At 40.2% G+C, this 17994-nt stretch overlaps 1 protein-coding gene across 2 annotated transcripts in view; it reads left to right on the top strand.

Moving 5' to 3' along the window:
• LOC126162935 (serpin B4-like) overlaps positions 1–17674 on the top strand; it is a 91678-nt gene extending 74004 nt beyond the window's left edge. Inside the window, exons 6-8 of one of the 2 annotated variants that reach the window (XM_049919759.1) lie at positions 6227–6412; positions 9185–9326; positions 17308–17674. In XM_049919759.1, the coding sequence (XP_049775716.1) occupies positions 6227–6412; positions 9185–9326; positions 17308–17459 (480 nt within the window). In that variant the 3' untranslated portion in view covers positions 17460–17674. Of the gene's footprint in view, positions 1–6226; positions 6413–9184; positions 9327–17304 lie in introns of both variants that reach the window. The other variant, XM_049919758.1, reaches the window with a different exon arrangement.
• Positions 17675–17994: the final 320 nt, after the last annotated feature.

Here is a 17994-nt window from a genome sequence, read left to right as displayed (position 1 = left end):
TTCGAAAATAAATGGGGCACATTTATTATAATCGTGTTATAGTGAACGTTCAACAACTCACTAATAGTTTTACATGTAAGTGTAGGGGTCACCTTGGTCTAGGGGTAGTGTCTTTAACTAACAGACAAAACGTCCTGTGTGTCGGGTTGCATCCCAGCCAGTTGTAAATTCTGAATCAGCAACGGCGGTCCGTATCAATCAGCAGCGTTGTGCCACCGCTCTTGTCAAAGAAGACGGTGGAGTGGTCACAAGGGGGGGGGGGGGGGGCATCACCCTGCCCTTGGAGTGGGAAATTACCGCTAATAGGCGGAAAAATCGCCAGCCCTTAATGGCACTGGGACGCATAAGGCAGTAGAAATGGCTGCATTAAGGAAACGTGATGTGTATCCACGGTATATGTGGCCTGTAATTGCAAAAAGAGTCATGATCTATCCCAGTCGATAAAACATCCCGAATTAATCCCACTTTCGGATCTCCAGACTGGGAGGTGGCCATGACAAGAAAAAATTATATCAATTTAATTACAGTTTGCTAACCGGATCGTGGAAGACCAGATTCCTGAATGTGGTAGGGCAGCTATAAAATCTGAAAAGGAAATGCAAAGATTCACTCCAGATATGGTAGGAGACAATGATTTGTAAAAGTATGTAGTTAAGGGCATCTGATCAGTGAATATAGAATAATATCAAAAACAGCATGAAACGATGTAACGAGAATAAGTAAGATTTGTCTTAAATAGGAGGATAGGGCAACATCACCCCAGTGAGAAGACTGATTACCTCCCCCCTCACAATAAAAAAAAATAAAATACAAATGCATTCCAGCTATTTGAAGATGAAGAAAATCTTCGAAGTTGGTAATGGTATTATACCTTCATATTTTTTAAATGTGTCATTTATTTATTTGTTTAGTAGATGTTATAAAACATGTAGACACAGAACCTGCAAAATGTAATATACTGACAACATGCGAGGCCAAGTATAGGAAAAGATGGAATACGACGTCAAACTGTAAGTAGGCTGTTTAGGTTTTTATGTTGGTAAAGCCACGCAGCGCTCTTTATGAAAATCACTGACTGTGCTGTGTGCAGTCTGTGGCTGATTTGCATTGTTGGAGTATTTGCTATTGTAGTGTTGGGTGTGAACAACGCGTAGCGTTGCGCAGTTGGAGGTGAGCCGCCAGCAGTGGTGGATGTGGGGAGAGAAATGGCAGTTTTGAGATCGGACGATCTGGACGCGTGTCCGTCAGAAAAACGAAATTGGTAAGACTGGATGTCATGAACTGATATGGTTCAAATGGCTCTGAGCACTATGGGACTTAACTTCGATGGTCATCAGGCCCCTAGAACTTAGAACTACTTAAACCTAACTAGCCTAAGGACAGCACACAACACCCAGTCATCACGAGGCAGGGAAAATCCCTGACCCCGTCGGGAATCGAACCCGGGAACCCGGGCGTGGGAAGCGAGAACGCTACCGCACGACCACGAGCTGCGGACCATGAACTGATATATAATGACTTTTGAACACTATTAAGGTAAATACATTGTTTGTTCTCTATCAAAATCTTTCATTTGCTAACTATGCCTATCAGTGGTTAGAATCTTTTATTTAGCTGGTAGTATTGGCGCTCGCTGTATTGCAGTAGTTCGAGTAACTACGATTTTTGTGAGGTAAGTGATTCATGAAAGGTATAGGTTATTGTTAGTCAGGCCCATTCTTTTGTAGGGATTATTGAAAGTCAGACTGCGTTGCGCTAAAAACATTGTGTGTCAGTTTAGTGTTGATCAGAATAAGTAAAGAGAGAAATGTCTGAGTACGTTCAGTTTTGCTCAGCTGTTTGAAAATCAAATAACGTAAAAAGTTTACCAGCACAGTAATTCATAAATTTTTCTAAGGGGATGTTAAACCAATTGAAAAATTACCTTAAAAGAAGGAATCTTGTAGCCAGCCATTTTTCACACACACGTCATTCACGAACTGAAAAGGGAAGTATTATCTGAAGCATCCACCACCATGAAGCATAACGTAGCTTGGGGTACGGATGTAAATAAGTGTCTTCAGTGTGGTAATGCTATCAGCCGTCAATTCTGGAAAGGTTGTTTTACTCTGATTGAAAATCCACTTGTATGGCGACAGAAAAAGACAGGGGAGAAATTTAAATCGTGATTTACTCCAAAGAATATTAAATTTGAAATGTAAAAGGTGGAATGAAAGTTCTGTGAATGTGAAGTTAAATGTTAATGTACTTCACCAAGAATTTTTTTCCTCTTAATTCAGAGTGGCTTTGAATGGATCTAAGATTTCAAGCTGTCCAGCTATGCCTATGTTTAAAAACTTTACTTGTACGGTGTAGGTTGGTAGGGCAACTTGTACGACGTAGGTTCGTACAGTCGGCGTAACGATCAAGTGGTAGCGATACGAAGCTTGTAGCCTTCGAACTCCGCACCGCTGCCGTTGCACGCCCCTGTCCTGAAAAACTTACTTATTTCACACTGCAGACTTGCCTGGCCAACTGCACTCTAGGATGTATGAATATAGTCGTCTCAGCTTTGGGGGGATGAAATTATTAATAAGAGGGCCTCTTTCGATGGAACCGGACTTGCGTGCCGGCTCGGACTAACACTCATAAAGCCGCACAGGCGAATGTCTAATCGTGCCTGCATGAAACTTGAAGCGTAAGTTTCCAGAGTTGTTAAACTGATGAAATTACTCACCCTTGAGTAGGTATATGTTTATACGATAGTTCTCTTTGACCAAAAAAAAAAAAAAAAAACAAAAAACAAAAACTTGCATATTTTCCATCACAAGATATTACGTCTCAGTGTTCAAGTAAACTTAATTCTCTAATTCCGTAGTGGTTGCCGCGCAACATTAAAATTAGATCCGCTCCGACATCACGTCCTTCTGTTCCAGTATCTCAAGCCATAGTAAAAAGTATTAGTGATCCAGTGTTAAGGACGCGATATCAGCAAAGAATAGCATCGCCTACACCGTTGGTTTCCAACCTGTTGATTATTTACAATAACATGAAATTTTCTGAGAGGAGAAAACTAAACGATTCGATTCTGTTTCAGTCACGAACTAAATTATATTCAAAAGATCGTTACTGTTATCACAATTTTGTAAGAATCTAATGTGGATTAAATAAGTTATCAATAATTACTTTTTCTGAAATAGTAGTATTAATCCAGTGACGTTACAGGTTCCTCACACAGTTCATCCACTACACACCTATGTTGTGCTTTGTGCCTTACATCACTGATGATAAAAGCGAGACATATATGTAACAAGTGCTAAATATCTCAAGGAAATGTCTTCTCCAAGTTGTAGGTAGTACCTACAGTAGCCGTGAAGTTGCTTCATCACTCGCATTGAAAGAGAGAAATGAATTGTGAGCAAGATGCAGCAGTAACTGCATAAGGACTACTATAGTTCTGTACACAGTATTATTATTATTATCATTATTATTATTATCAGCGACTGTAGACAGACACAAAGCATTGACAGCCTGAAGTCCACATTCTGCCAGTTCAGGAGAATGGAGTGCAACAATCAAATGATTTACAAACAATAATTACAGTGCACACATTTTAACTTGAGTGCTTTTAAATGGGGTTGCAATTGCAGTGTGCAGGTCAGGCAAGTGCCGTAATGGAGAGGAACAAAGCAGGGGAAGTACGTTTTGTAACTAGTGTACACCCTCATTGTGGATAGCTCTTTCTTGTCTGAGAAGAAGTTGTGGGTAGCACTGGCGATCCTACACAAATTTCTTCGTCATTCACTCTAAAACACGCACACACACACAAACTATCATTTATATTTGATCTGACTGATCTGATTGCACTCAGGGGTAATGATCTAAGAATGGCTGGGAACCACTGGCCTACACTGAGTTTATTCTCGCCGTCACTTCCTTACGCTGCAGCAAATACTTTAATTCTAAAGTGCTCGTAGCCCGTGTTTCGTTAACTACAGTGTGTGCCGTAAAACACTGCCAATACAGCTGACCTACACAATCTATTTCAAAATTAGCACATTTTTCATCTCTTGTGTCAATTTGTGTCACTACAAGCCTTAATGGCTCATGAAAGGCCAGTTCGTTGATAACACCAGAAAGAAACTGCCCCGCTCGTTCTGCCCTGTAGCTTCGCCTTGACCCATTGCGTTAACATATACTGATCTCCCGGTCTGGTCTCAGCTTTCTTTTAGCCAGCGGTTCGAAAATTTAACATGAAGGTCATGTTCCGTCTGCGATTTCGCTGTCGCATGTGCTAGTGGGCGAACTGGTTTAATACGGCAGGCATATTCGTACTCAGTTAGTCGCCATGAAGATGATGTTTCAGCTTCCACACTCACGTAGCAGGCGTGATCCTTTTGCAGTTGTAGGCCCACGCGTTCTTCTAAGTCGTGATATATAGAGTGACAATTATTGAACTATGTAGAAAAAAACGCAAATTAGTGACAAACCACCGCGTGCACACAATTTATTCAACACGTAAAAGTCACTACAGATATTCGGATGCCTGCCATCATTGGCGATGATATGGCGCTGACGAATACCGAAATTCTGCATGCCCCGCTGAAACGTCGGACCATCGATGTTGTCGATGACCTCCTGAATGGCTGTTTTCACCTCAGCAATGGTTTTAGAGTTATCGCTGTACACCTTGTCTTTAGTATAGCCCAACAAAAAGGAGTTGTATGCGTTCAGATCCGGAGAATATGGCGGCCAATCAAGGACCATACCAGTGGCCTCTGGGTACCCCAGAGCCAGAATGTGGTCCCCAAAGTGCTCCTCCTGGTCATCAAACACTCTTCTGCTTCGATGGGATCGAGCTCCGTCTTGCATGAACCACATCTTGTCGAAATCAGGGTCGCTTTTGATAATGGTGATGAACCTTCACCTACCATTCGGTAGCCAGCGTGCCTACAAGGAATTTCGCACCAATTATTCCGTGACTGTACTCTGCACACCACACAGTCACCGGTTGTGGGTGAAGAGACTTCTCGATCGCGAAATGAGGATCCTCAGTTCCCCAAATGCCCCAATTTTGTTTATTGACGAACCCATTCAAACGAAAGTGGCCTTCGTCGCTAGACCAAACCATAATGCGCATACTAATGCCCATCATGCCCCGCGACCAACCGTGCAGTTTGAACGTCCAACCGCAAACCGTTCAGAAGTTATGACAATTTTATTTCATACAGTCCAGTAACAGTCACCCTGTAAATCATATCAGCAAATAATCCTGGAAGCTAGTATTTTATATGATCTCCGAACAATGGAACAGGCTGGAATTTTTCGATTATGAAAATCTTTGCTACAGGTCAAAGAAACATTACCTGACGGAAGCCCGCACCCCAGAATTTATCCGTTTAGCTTCGCACATGATTAACATATTTCCTAATATAAAGCGCTTCCAAGGGGCACTAATGAGCACGAGTGCTGTTTTATGTTTACAACAAACACCATGGATTACAAGTCATACTTCCTATCAGACTTCATAATTTCCATTTTACAAGGGAGATGTAGAGGTACATTTACTTGGTAGCTAACATTAGTAGATGAGTGTATTTACATTATAATACATAATATTACAATAATTATAATAAAAACAATACATTATATCATGCGGTAATATAGAAGATAAAGCATAAAATAAAACGGAAGCAGCATTGACGTTCTGGGTAACGTACTGAAAACCGGAGATGTGGTGTACATGGCTTCAATGAGAAATAAACGAAAATTTTCCTTGTCTCGAGAGACGGCTAGTAGTTTATTTTTAGAACTTGAAATGGGTAACTTGTGGCACAAATTATTCCATATTCTAGTTCTTGCTGTATTTAAGGACTTGAGGAAGACAATTGCGAGATGAGAGTAGACGAAATGATTTAGAGAGTGGGCGTCCAATGTTCCGTGAGTGTTGCTCGTGGAGAAACAAAATTTGTCATTACAGATATCTAAAACATACTGTTGGATTAACGTAATTGTGCATTTTCAGAATTTGGCTTCAAATCTTCTCTGTGCTTGTTTTGATCTCTACTCATTTCCACTGATGCATGTTTGAGTCATGTAGCAATTACCACTACATGTCTTGACTGCTAATAATTTGAAAAACATTTGAGAGAACTTAAGACCATCTAATAACATTGTTGATAAGCCTGTCTTGGATATGTGCTGAATAAATTGTTCCTCACGTTTCTTTCCATGTATGTTACGACAGGGAGAGAGACTCAGCATGATGATTTTTCTGCCCAGAGAAGTAGATGGCTTGGCAAGCCTTGAAGAGAAACTTGCCAGCTTCAGTCTCCAAGACACTGTCAACAACATGTATGAGACAAGTGTGCACTTGTATTTACCTAAATTCAAAATGGAATACTCAAAACAACTTAACGACGCACTAACGAGAGTAAGTATATCTAAGTGGCGTGTGTCAATTGTATGTCATTTACAACTTTAAAGGTTTGTAAGTGCCGTATTTTTAAACAAATGCATCGCGATACCCACCGCAACACTGAACTTAAATGAAACTGTAACAATATAGCGAGAGGCACGCTATTTGAATGTTTTCTGACGTGTCACAACTGTTTACTATAGGCTTAGTACGCTTGAAACCAGTTTCAAGTCTAGATCCAACTCATTGATTACAATTGTTCTATTTGGAGTCAGATGTTTTGTATGCTGCACATTACTATACGACAGACCTAATACCACCTCACAATTCTGTAATTCGCGAGCTGCTATTTTTCAACATTTTGACCGTGATTGTGTTATTAACTGTTTGTTTACTGAATAAAACTCATTTATTCATCTCCGAAATACGTCCCAGGAAGCATACAAAATAAAAAATGCGAAATATGAAACGTTTCTGTTAGGCTGCACAAAGCTTTTGTCACAAGTTGTCGCTCCCCACTTAGCTCCCATCGGTCAAGATTTCTAGTTTGTTGTTCATGGCACTTCCCCCTACCACCATACGAAAACTTGCGACTGCACGATACTTCTTATTCTCACTTCTCCACTGACTAGTATTATTACGCTACCGGCGTAGTAGGGAGTTTACAAATTGACGTTTGTGTAAATTTTACCTCACAATTTTTGTGAATTTGAACAGCATAAAATAAACAATCTCATCATTTTATGCATCAGGCCTTCCGTCTACGAAACTACTGTTCTTGTAAGAGTTAAGGTTGGCTAGGATTGTCTACGTAATTAGTTGAGGCGTAACGTTTACACAAGTCGGTTTTCTTTCATTGCCCACACGGGCACTTGTAGATTAATAATTTCACGAAATAGCCGACTACGCTAAAGGCACAACAGCCCAATCAATAGGGACCAAAAAAAGTTTGGATATTGGGAACTGTTCACGTTCACGGTAATTTCGGTCAGTTGTAGGAGGGAGTGCCGCGAACAACGTACTAGACATCCTTGTTAGTAAGGGATGTATGTGGTGGTGGAAGTGCGTCACTTTTGTATTTTTGCCTTGAATAACTGCAAAACCATGGGCTCCAGCGAAAACTACATCACATTTCCTACAAAAACGGTTCATTTTTTTCTGTAGAGCTAATGGTTTGTGCCTAGCGAGTGAGACCATAAGAAAATCTCGCGCGTGGTTTATGGAAGCCAGATGTAACATGACAGGCTACACGAAATGAGAGTAGTAGCTGCAGCTGAATCAGTCTTTGTAATTTTCCCCACATCTTTATACACAGGGCCATCATCTATCAGAGACGCTAATTACTTGGAACTGTAGACATTTTAGCCTCTCATACGTGCTGGAACATGCGCAGTCCGACAGCAAACGATCGGCTGGTACTTCATTGTCAGTTGGCAAGCCGTCCTCGTGTTCTGCACATTTTCTATTGACGCACTTTTGTCACCATCACACAGACACACTTCCCTCCACCTTTTCCTATCCTGTGGCTACAATCCGAACTATTAACCGTATATGTGGAACAATAAGCAATACAACATTATACATAAATACATAGGAATTGTCCATTTTCAGTACTGTAGGTGTCCAGATCCTGACCGCTACCGATGCTAGGTTTGAACCGCGCAGGGTGTCGTGAAAAGGATCTGTTCACTCTCGAGGGCGCCAAGAAATCATCATTCACAACAAAACATTTATTAATCAGAAATACGTGATTTTCTAACCTAGACGCAGACAGCTCCGTCGGGTCAGCAAAGTGCGGACGCAGTCAGCAGAAGCGAGAGCGCCACGGTCATGTTCTGCGGCGCTGCGGAAGTATCTTGAGGCGGCCGTTACGTCACGGTTCGATCAACGACCTCCAGGCTCTGCTGGCCAATATCCGAAGCACTCTCGTTGAGGTCTTGACTCGGCGTCCAGCTGATCCTGAAGTACCAGGTGTTTATACGAGGGTTGGAACCTTAACAGTGGCCACTATATATTTACAGCTCTTACAGAATAGATACGTGTTTCAAAGTTTTACTGACCTTCAGAGTAGTCACCAGCATTGTGTATAACCCGTTGCCATCTATGTAAAAGTCGAAGGACACTCTTAGCAGTGCCAGTTGTGTTAACAGTTGGAGCGGCGCGGTCTACTGCCCGACGAATTTGCAGAGCGAATGCCGTGAAGTGTTTCTTCAGTTTAGAAATCGAGTTGAACTCACGAGGGCTTAAGTCAGGGGAGTGCAGTAGGTGGTATAGCACTTACGAGCCCCATCGGTCAAACAAATCAGTAACAGCTTGCACTGTACGTGGTTGAGCATTGTCCTGCAAAATGATGGTCAGCTCCTGCAGAAAGTGTCATCACTTCTGTCTCTAAGCTGGTCGTAGGTTGTGTTCCAAAACTGAACAGCGTGGTGCGTGAAAACGGAGGTGTGTTTCTGGATAGCTCCCGTATCATACTACGCTAAAAAACTACACCGACGTATTGGATAACTTCTTTAATAACTCTGGAAAAAGTACCAAGGATGCACTGAGACATAATTCGGAAGACCATTTTGCTCCGGTTAGGGGAAATTCAGCCCTTTTCTAACTCTATGCAGACAGGGTTGCCTACAATACGATGCTCGAAATAACAGCACTCACTGGCACTACGATCGAATTCGAGTATCCCAAAGAAATATGACTTGACATCTGTAGTGGTGTTCATGATTTTGCTTAATTTTTAATGACACTCAAATGTTGCCATAACTTTAGTCTGTATCCATTTTTCAGCTTGGAATGATTGATATGTTTGATGACTACGCCGCAAATTTCACTGGAATTACTGACGAAGAGCGACTTAAGGTGGACAAGGTCCTGCACAAAGCTTTCGTTGAAGTCAACGAGAAGGGAACGGAAGCTGCTGCTTCTACTGGTAAGATACGCTTAACTCTAAATTGTCTACTGTGTTCTCAATCACATGATTCACATGTCTTGAATTTAGTATTACATACTTCACCAAAACGTCTTTCTTCATAGCTTTTGCTTTTTCTTCGTTATCAAGACAAAACCGAGAGACCAGTCAGGTGCATATCTGCTTATGTAAACAGTCTGGTAGAAGAAAGAACGGGTAAAATAATTAGGTGAATGGGAACGGTGTAGTTGACGTATCGAATGTCTATATAGCTGACCAATTTTTACTTCTGAAAATGAGTTGCGAGAAATGAATTCTCATTTGCCATTTGTAGCTCATTATGTGCCATCACTCAACTTTATTTAGTCGTCAGCTTCCATAAAAACGACTTGGACTGTTATTGGTAATAAGACTAATATCATGCCATTGCTTTCAGAACTCCATGTAGAAGCAAATAAAACCTCATATTGGCCCGAGTCGTTAGTTTTATTTCAGAAGATAAATTTATCATCGAAACCGGTCGTGCACCTGAGACAGACAAAACGAATAGTTACAAAATTTCCTCAATTACTGTTAAAGTTCTTTACGACTCTAACTGCAAATAAAGACGTTATGAACAACTGAAAATCGCTGACGCTCTGCTATCTTATGGCATACGTAGATATTTTCAAGTGAGTTAGGTTTCTACGGTAATAAGACTTCACTGTTGTATCTACTATTATTGTATTTTCTCGTCGTTGATAACACAAACAGAAATCAAGGTTTTTTTTCCACACTAAAGTATATTGCTCACTTTGCGGAACATACCTCAGTATTTACAGTGGAGAATAAAGTTTGAAGAACAGGTGAACAAGTTGGTGTCTACTCTTTCTATAGATCATGCAAATAACTAATTTCAAAAACTGCAAGCATGTGTTAGATGTATGGCAAAGTAGCAACCTCTCCTGTACACGGCCTCTAATCTCACAGCTTGTAGACCTCACCATTCTTTGACAGTTATAAGTTTAATCATGTAAATATGAAGAAGTCAGGAATAGGTGAAGATGGTCAGTTAAATTAACTGAGGTATCAGCCGGTTTTATTTCAAAGTTGCCAATTTTCTACCTAAATCCCAACGAAATTTTTCGTTTATAACCAGTCCTAAGGAAAGAAGAGAAACCAAAAAGGTGATAGGAGTATATAGAGCAGGGCTTAACAACTGGCCGGTTTTGAGCGCGAGTACTCGCGTCTGCTCAGGCACCTGCTCGCGAGCAGGTGCAAGGTCGCAGAGTAGTGATGGAGGGGAGGGAGGGAAAATGCGCGCGCACGTTTGAATAGGGCCGCAGCGTGCCTATTGGATTCGCGCCGACTGTGTAACGTTTAAAGCACTATGATCAGCTCTAACAGTCATTGCGCTGGTCAAGAATCATGTCAAGTCGCCGTTGTGTAACCTCAACCATGCTTCCGCAGTTCAACCCCCATTGGGAGGAATTGTATTTGTTCACAGAAAAAGATGGTGTTGCAAAATGTTTAGTATGTCACAAAACGCTGAATTCTTTCAGGAAATTTAATTTGCAGCGACATTATATGTCGCACCACGCGAAAGACTACGGAAGTGGAAAATGTGATGGACCAGATCGTGCACAGGAAGTTATTAAACTTAAAAGGAAGCTACCCAAAGAAGATCTGGACGACGAAGAAAAATCAACTGAGGCAGCTCGCAGAGTGAGTTACAAAATTGCTTTGCTTTTAACAAAATCCCTACGCCCCTTCACTGATGGCGATTTAATAAAAGAATGTTTGGTAGTTGCAGCGGAACATGTGTGTCCATCTCAAGTTGAACAGTTTTGGATTGTGCCATTATCTAACATGATCATTATGCGTCGCATACAGGACATGGCAGACGACGTCCAGAGCCAGCTTGCAAATATCTGTAAAGATTTTACGGCGTATTCTCTAGCTCTGGAAGAAAGTGTTGTTATCACTGGAACAGCGCAGCTTGCCATATTTATTAGAGGTGTTAACAGAGATCTTCAGGTGAGGGAACAGCTCATCGGTGTAGTAGCCATGAAGAACACTACAACCGGAGGTGATATATTAAGTAGTGCTGAAGAAAGTGTTGAAAATATAGGATTGTCGTGGAATTCGTTAGTTTCAGTGTCTACAAACGGTGCACCAGCGATGACAGAGAAAATATCAGGTTTCGTTGCGCTGTTGAAGGAGAAAATGCAAAAACTGACCATGCCGAATGCAGGGAAAAAATCAGGTTTCGTTGCGCTGTTGAAGGAGAAAATACAAAAGCTGACCGTGCTGAATGAAATAAGGGGCGTTCACTGTGTGATCCACCAGGAAAACTTATGTGCAAAGAGTATCACTCTAAAAAATGTGATGGTTGTTGTTGTTCGTACAACCAATTATATAAGGAAGCATGGACTACAACACAGGCAATTTAAAAGCTTTCTTGAGGGTGTAGAAAGCCAGTACGGTAGCCTGCCTTATTACAGCGAGGTCCGCTGGCTTAGTCGTGGCGAATTATTAAATCGATTTTTTTGCCTATTAGATAAATGTGTTCATGGAAATAAATAACATGTGTGTTCCTGAATTGAAAGAGCCTTCATGGAAATGTGATCTCGCGTTCTTAGCAGATTTAACTAGCCATCTGAATGCTTTGAACATTTCACTACAAGGTAAAGATCTGCTAATTACTTATTTCATAGATCGAATACGAGCTTTTAAAATGAAATTGACACTTTGTGTGAGTCAGCTGGACACAGGAAATCTAGCTCATTTTCTTAAATTATCATCCATGAAAGATGTTCACAAAGACTGTGAACGTCATTCAGATAGTTTAGTTGCCTTTAAGGAAGAATTTGATCCAGACTTTCAAGATCTGACAGCACTAGACAGCGATTTTGATCTGTTCGCCTCTCCATATTCAGCGAATATTGAAAAGATTCGTCCTGAGCTGCAACTAAAAATTATTGACCTGCAATGTGACAGAGAATAGAGACAAATTTCAGAACAAGAAAAACATTTTGTAATTCTACATACACTTCCCTCAGGATAGATTTCCTCGTTTGCACAAACTGGCGGCTACAATAATATCAATGTTCGGTTCCACGTATGTTAGTGAACAACTGTTCTCTGCAATGAAATGTAGCAAGACGCGCCTGAGAAACGCATTGTCTGATCGAAATTTAAACTGCACGCTGCGCCTACAAGGCACAAGAACAATTACTCCGAACATAAACGCAATTGTAAAGGACAAAAAGTACAAGATAACCGAGAATCCCACACTTCAGTGACACCTTTTATTGTGTAACAGTTCACAAATTAATACGAATGTAGAGGCATACACTAAACTAATAAAGTTATGTGGCATGTGTACATTCTCCTTTATTTGTTTCATTTGTCGCAGTAATAATTCTTGATTGATATCCCTGCAGGTGGCCACGGATTTACAATGACTGGCGGCAGCTGTTGTGTGCCCCACGTGACTCTCCTCATTTTCCGCTCTGGTCGGGTAGTGGGGGTAGCGTGCTCGCGCTGCTCCGTGCTCGCGCCTTACTGCTCACAGCTTGCTCCGCGTGCACGTATGTTGTGAAGCCCTGATATAGAGGATCTATACAAGGACGATGTACTTGAGGGCAATATTGTGGAGATGGAAGAGGACTTAGATGAAGATGTAATGGAAGATATGATACTGCGTAAAGAGTTTGACAGAGCACTTACGTCGAAAGAAGTCCCCAGTGGTAGATAACATTCCATTAGAACTTCTGATAGCCTTGGGACAGCCAGCCGTGACTAAACTCTTGCATCTGGTGAGCAAGATGTATGAAACAGGCGAAATACCCTCAGACTTAAAGAAGAATATAATAATTCCAATCCCAATGAAAGCAGGTGTTGACAGGTGTAATTTTCAGTTTAATAAGTAACGTTTGCAAAGTATTAACATGAAGTCTTTATAGAAGAATGGAAAAACTGGTAGATGCCGACCTCGGGGAAGATCAGTTTGGATTCCAAGGAAATGTTGGAACATGTGAGGCGATATTGACCCTACGACTTATCTTAGAAGATAGATTAAGGAAAGGCAAACCTACATTTCTAGCATTTGCACACTTAGAGAAAACTTTTGACAGTGTTCACTGGAATACTCTCTTTCAAATCTGAAGGTGACAGAGGTAAAATACAGGGAGTGAAAGGCTATTTACAATTTGTACAGATACCAGATGGCAATTATAAGAGTCAGGGGCACGAAAGGGAAGCAGTGGTTGAGAAGAGAGTGAGAAAGGGTTGTAGCCTATCCCGAATGTTATCCAATCTGTATATTGAGCAAGCAGTAAAGGAAACAAAAGAAAAATTTGGTGTAGGAATTGAAATCCATGGAGAAGGAAAAAAAACTTTGAGGATTGCCGACGACATTGTAATACTGTCAGAGACAGCAAAGGACCTGGAAGAGCAGCTGAACAGAATGGACAGAGTCTTGAAAGGAGGGTACAAGATGAGCATCAACAAAAGCAAAACGAGGCTAATGGAATGTAGTCGAATTAAAACAGGTGATGCTGAAGGAATTAGATTAGAGAATGAGAAAATGTGGTAAATGAGTTTTGCTATTTGAGAAGCAAAATAATTGATGATGGTCGAACTAGTGAGGATGTAAAATGTAGAGTGGCTATGACAAGGAAAGCGTTTTCGAAGAAGATAAATTTTTTAACATCGAGTATAGAGTTAAATGTCCTGAAGTCATTTTTGAAAGTATTTTTATGGAGTGAAGCCATGTATAGAAGTGAAATATGGACGATAACTAGTTTAGACAATAGGTGAATAGAAGCTATCGAAATGTTGTGCTGGAGAAGAATGCAGAAGATTCGATGGTTAGATCACATAACTAATGAGGAGGTACTGAATAGAAGTGGGGAGAAGAGGAATTTGTGGCACGACTTGACTAGGAGAAGGGATCGGATGTTAGGACACGTTCTGAGGCATCAAGGGCTCACCAATTTAGTATTGGAGGGGAGCGTGGAGGGTAAAAATCGTAGAGGGAGGCCAACAGATGAATTCATTAAGCAGATTCAGAAGGATGTAAGTTGGAGACGAAGAAGGTTGCACAGGATAGAGTAGCATGCAGAACTGCATCAAACCAGTCTTTGGACTGAAGGCTACAACAACAACAACCAGTTATCTGGGACACTGCATATCGAGTCTACATTAAGTGCAATTTGTATTCAAATAATTTAATGTTACAAACTCGATTTATAATGAGAGTGCTACATAATACTGATATTGATATCTAAAATTTGTGTGTTACATTCCATCAAAATCTAGTGTCGATGAATATTAAGGTAGGATGGAAATGTTAGCGTATCGTAAATCTGGAAATGTTTTGTGACGCTGGTGCTGACGGACGTAGCACAATAAGAAAAATAGATTTTGCTTTTTTGATATATTACGGACTCTTTGCTGAGCAAGATAGAAATAAACAACTTCATTCGCTAAGAAAACTGCAATACGTAATGTGTAGCTCCGTGCTGCACGTAAATACATGCATCTCGGAGCATTTCCCCGCTCGAAATTTGTCTAAATGTACAGCATTTCTAATTTTCTCATAGGCCATCACCAGGGATGCTTTAGGTGTGGTAAGTGACGAATAATAATACATACTCTGCTGGGCCACTGCCGACTGGTATCCACTTTATGTAGGTCATATTTGGCCTATTTTTCTGTAGAAGGAGAGGAAATAAGTGCATAGAGTCATGTAAGATGCATGGAAAACTGGATGTCTTTTTACGCAATTCCTTCACTTTTCTTAATGAATGATATCGAGCATTCCAGAGGATTTAATCCGAGGTCCACTCCAGTCTCTGCTACATGGTATAAATGACCTTCCTTTATCGCTAAGCGGAAATAGATTCTACATCTTGGATAACGAAGTAGGTACGTCCGGAAATATACCACCACCATGACAGCTGAAACTTATCAGTAAACTTTTTGATTCGCTTTCTGTAATGACATTGCCTTTCAACTTGAAGAGAAAAAAAACACTAGAAATTAGGTGAAATTTAGTATGTAAATAATTCTCAAAATCCTTCTGTGTGTATTAACATCGATTTTTATTGGAAAACACGTCTTACAATTCATTTAAACTTCCAAGTTCACGATGTGGCTACCCGAATGTGCTGGTGCGTATTACTGTTTAGTTGTGTCATGTGGAAAAGTATTCTGGCACAATACTACATATCACTCCTCTTGTACATAGTTATTTAAGCAAATAAACGACAGTAAAGTACATTTGTGAACATTGACAGTTACCCACAGACCCGAAATCGGATGTACGAAACAAACAGCTGTAATAATTTAGACCTCAACTGCTTACAACGCGGGTTTGCTTTGGCGCAGAAAGTCTTAATTTATTTATGCATGAGATACTTTGGCATCAAAAAAGTGAACTAAATGTGCTGACTGTCAGTAATGAAGAACAGTACAATTTTAAATAATTTTTCCTTGTCGGATTGTCGTATCAAAAATAGTCCACATCTTTCTAGGATATTGGGATAGTTGGCATGCTAAATTTAAGTTATTAACTTACTTCAACACACATGAGATGTCTCAATATATGTTCTGAAATTGAAGCCAATGCACAGACAAAAAGGCTAAATCTATTAATTTTAAAAACCTCTTGGTTTATTTCACTATACTCGGTGTCATCTTATTATCTTGCAGTTGATTTGCGTAACACATACGTGACAAAAGGAGCCGAATTTTTCTTCTTCATTATTTCTAATGAATCAGTTTCTCCTACATTCTATTTTATATTTTGATTGCCTATCTTTTCTGCTTAACTGCACTGTGAATTTGTCTTGAACAGTGAATATAATACAAAACTGCAGTTTTAAAACTTTTGTCCTATTAATTTTCAAAAATAACGTCTAGAATACGTATTTCTTCTTCTGAAAATTGATTTCATTTGGTTGTATCATGACAACATTTTTCGCAAAACATTATCTCATATTTTAAAGACTAAAGTAATTGAAGCAGGCACATTTCAATAAAATTTCAATCAAGGATATATTTTTAATATTATTGTTTTATTTTTAGACACACATTAAAATATTACAAACAGATGTCTAAGCAACATTACCAGTACTGTTACGTATAGTTTTCAAACATTCCCACTTTTGTTTTCGTCACAGAACCTACAACCTTAATGTCTATTACCTCTTTTCCATTTCCTTGATGTCCTAGTCGAAGCATTTTCGTTGCTCTGCTCAGCAATGTCCCAGGTTTTCAGGGAAGTAGCAAATATGAGATAGTAGGAAGTGCACTTTTACGCTCATGTTATAACACAACTGCTTGGAATGTACCAACTTGGTTCTGACTGTATTTTGGTAATTTGAATATCTTTTATCAGCTAGAAAGTTTTCAGTAGCAGGCCCAATGGCAGGCCATGCATCTTTTTCTCTAACATCCATTGCATTCTTAGATCCATGATCCTCCATAAATCTGTGACTTTGGGGACCAACAAAAATTCCAACTTTCAATATTCATTTACTGATGAAACAGAATTTCATACAAAGGGACGTACAACAGGATCCATCTTATGAAGCAGGCGTTACAAACTGATTCATGGAACCCAAACTGGAATTTATTGGTTTAAGCAATATTTTGGCGGTCTACGAGCGGCTCATGTAAAATGTTGTTTGTCCCTGGCGCTAAAACTTCCTATCTGGGAAAACACTTGCACTCCAATGCTTTTGCTGTGCGAAGTTCCCACATCCACACACAGAAAAAGACAGGACATATTCGTGTACCCAACTTGCTGTCCAAATAAAATTCCTGTAATCAAAAATAAAATAAACATTTCTGTATTGTGAAAAAACTGTACTCTATAGAATTAAATTAAGAACAGTTTTGGAAACAATGTAAAAATATTATTTAAGAACACTCATTTACTTTTAAGTCATCTGATATCACGCAGACTGGTGTTATTAAAGCAAACGTTACATGACACATTCTTTTGCAGCAGTGTTGGTTGCCGTTTCAGCCTCCCTTCAAATTGGGGGGCCACAACCCATCATCTTTAAAGCAGATCACCCCTTCGTGTTCCTCATACTGGACCAGCAGACAAAAATTGTGCTGTTCGCGGGACGTTACGTGGACCCTCCATCCACATCCTGATGTGAACGTGTTGTCTACCCTAAGGTCTGCAGCACTTCGGACATGCATACTGCACAGTGCCCAAATAACTTAAAATTCCGCATAGTACTGTAAAAATTTATTTTCTCTATTTGGAATAAATACTGAGACAGACCATGTTTCTAAGTTTTCATTGTTGTTTGTAGTTTTATAATTATTTTAAACGTTGCCTCTTGACTACACAGATCTACACTGAATGACAGATGTACCCCCAAAATAAAAATAAATTGCAAACGTCTTTTCTGCAATTTTTTACTCATTAATTTTACTTTAATTTGAAGCCATGGCCGGCCGCGGTTGTCTAGCGGTTCTGGCGCTGCAGTCCGGAACCGCGGGACTGCTACGGTCGCAGGTTCGAATCCTGCCTCGGGCATTGGTGTGTGTGATGTCCTTAGGTTAGTTAGGTTTAAGTAGTTCTAAGTTCTAGGGGACTTATGACCTAACATGTTGAGTCCCATAGTGCTCGGAGCCATTTGAACCATTTTTTTTTTGAAGCCATGATATACTTTTATTCCTT

Source organism: Schistocerca cancellata, chromosome 2 (genome assembly GCF_023864275.1).
Source record: "Schistocerca cancellata isolate TAMUIC-IGC-003103 chromosome 2, iqSchCanc2.1, whole genome shotgun sequence".
NCBI classification, from domain to species: Eukaryota; Metazoa; Arthropoda; class Insecta; order Orthoptera; family Acrididae; genus Schistocerca; species Schistocerca cancellata.
Note: the sequence above shows the minus strand (reverse complement) of the source record. Positions and strands in the feature narration are given on the sequence as shown.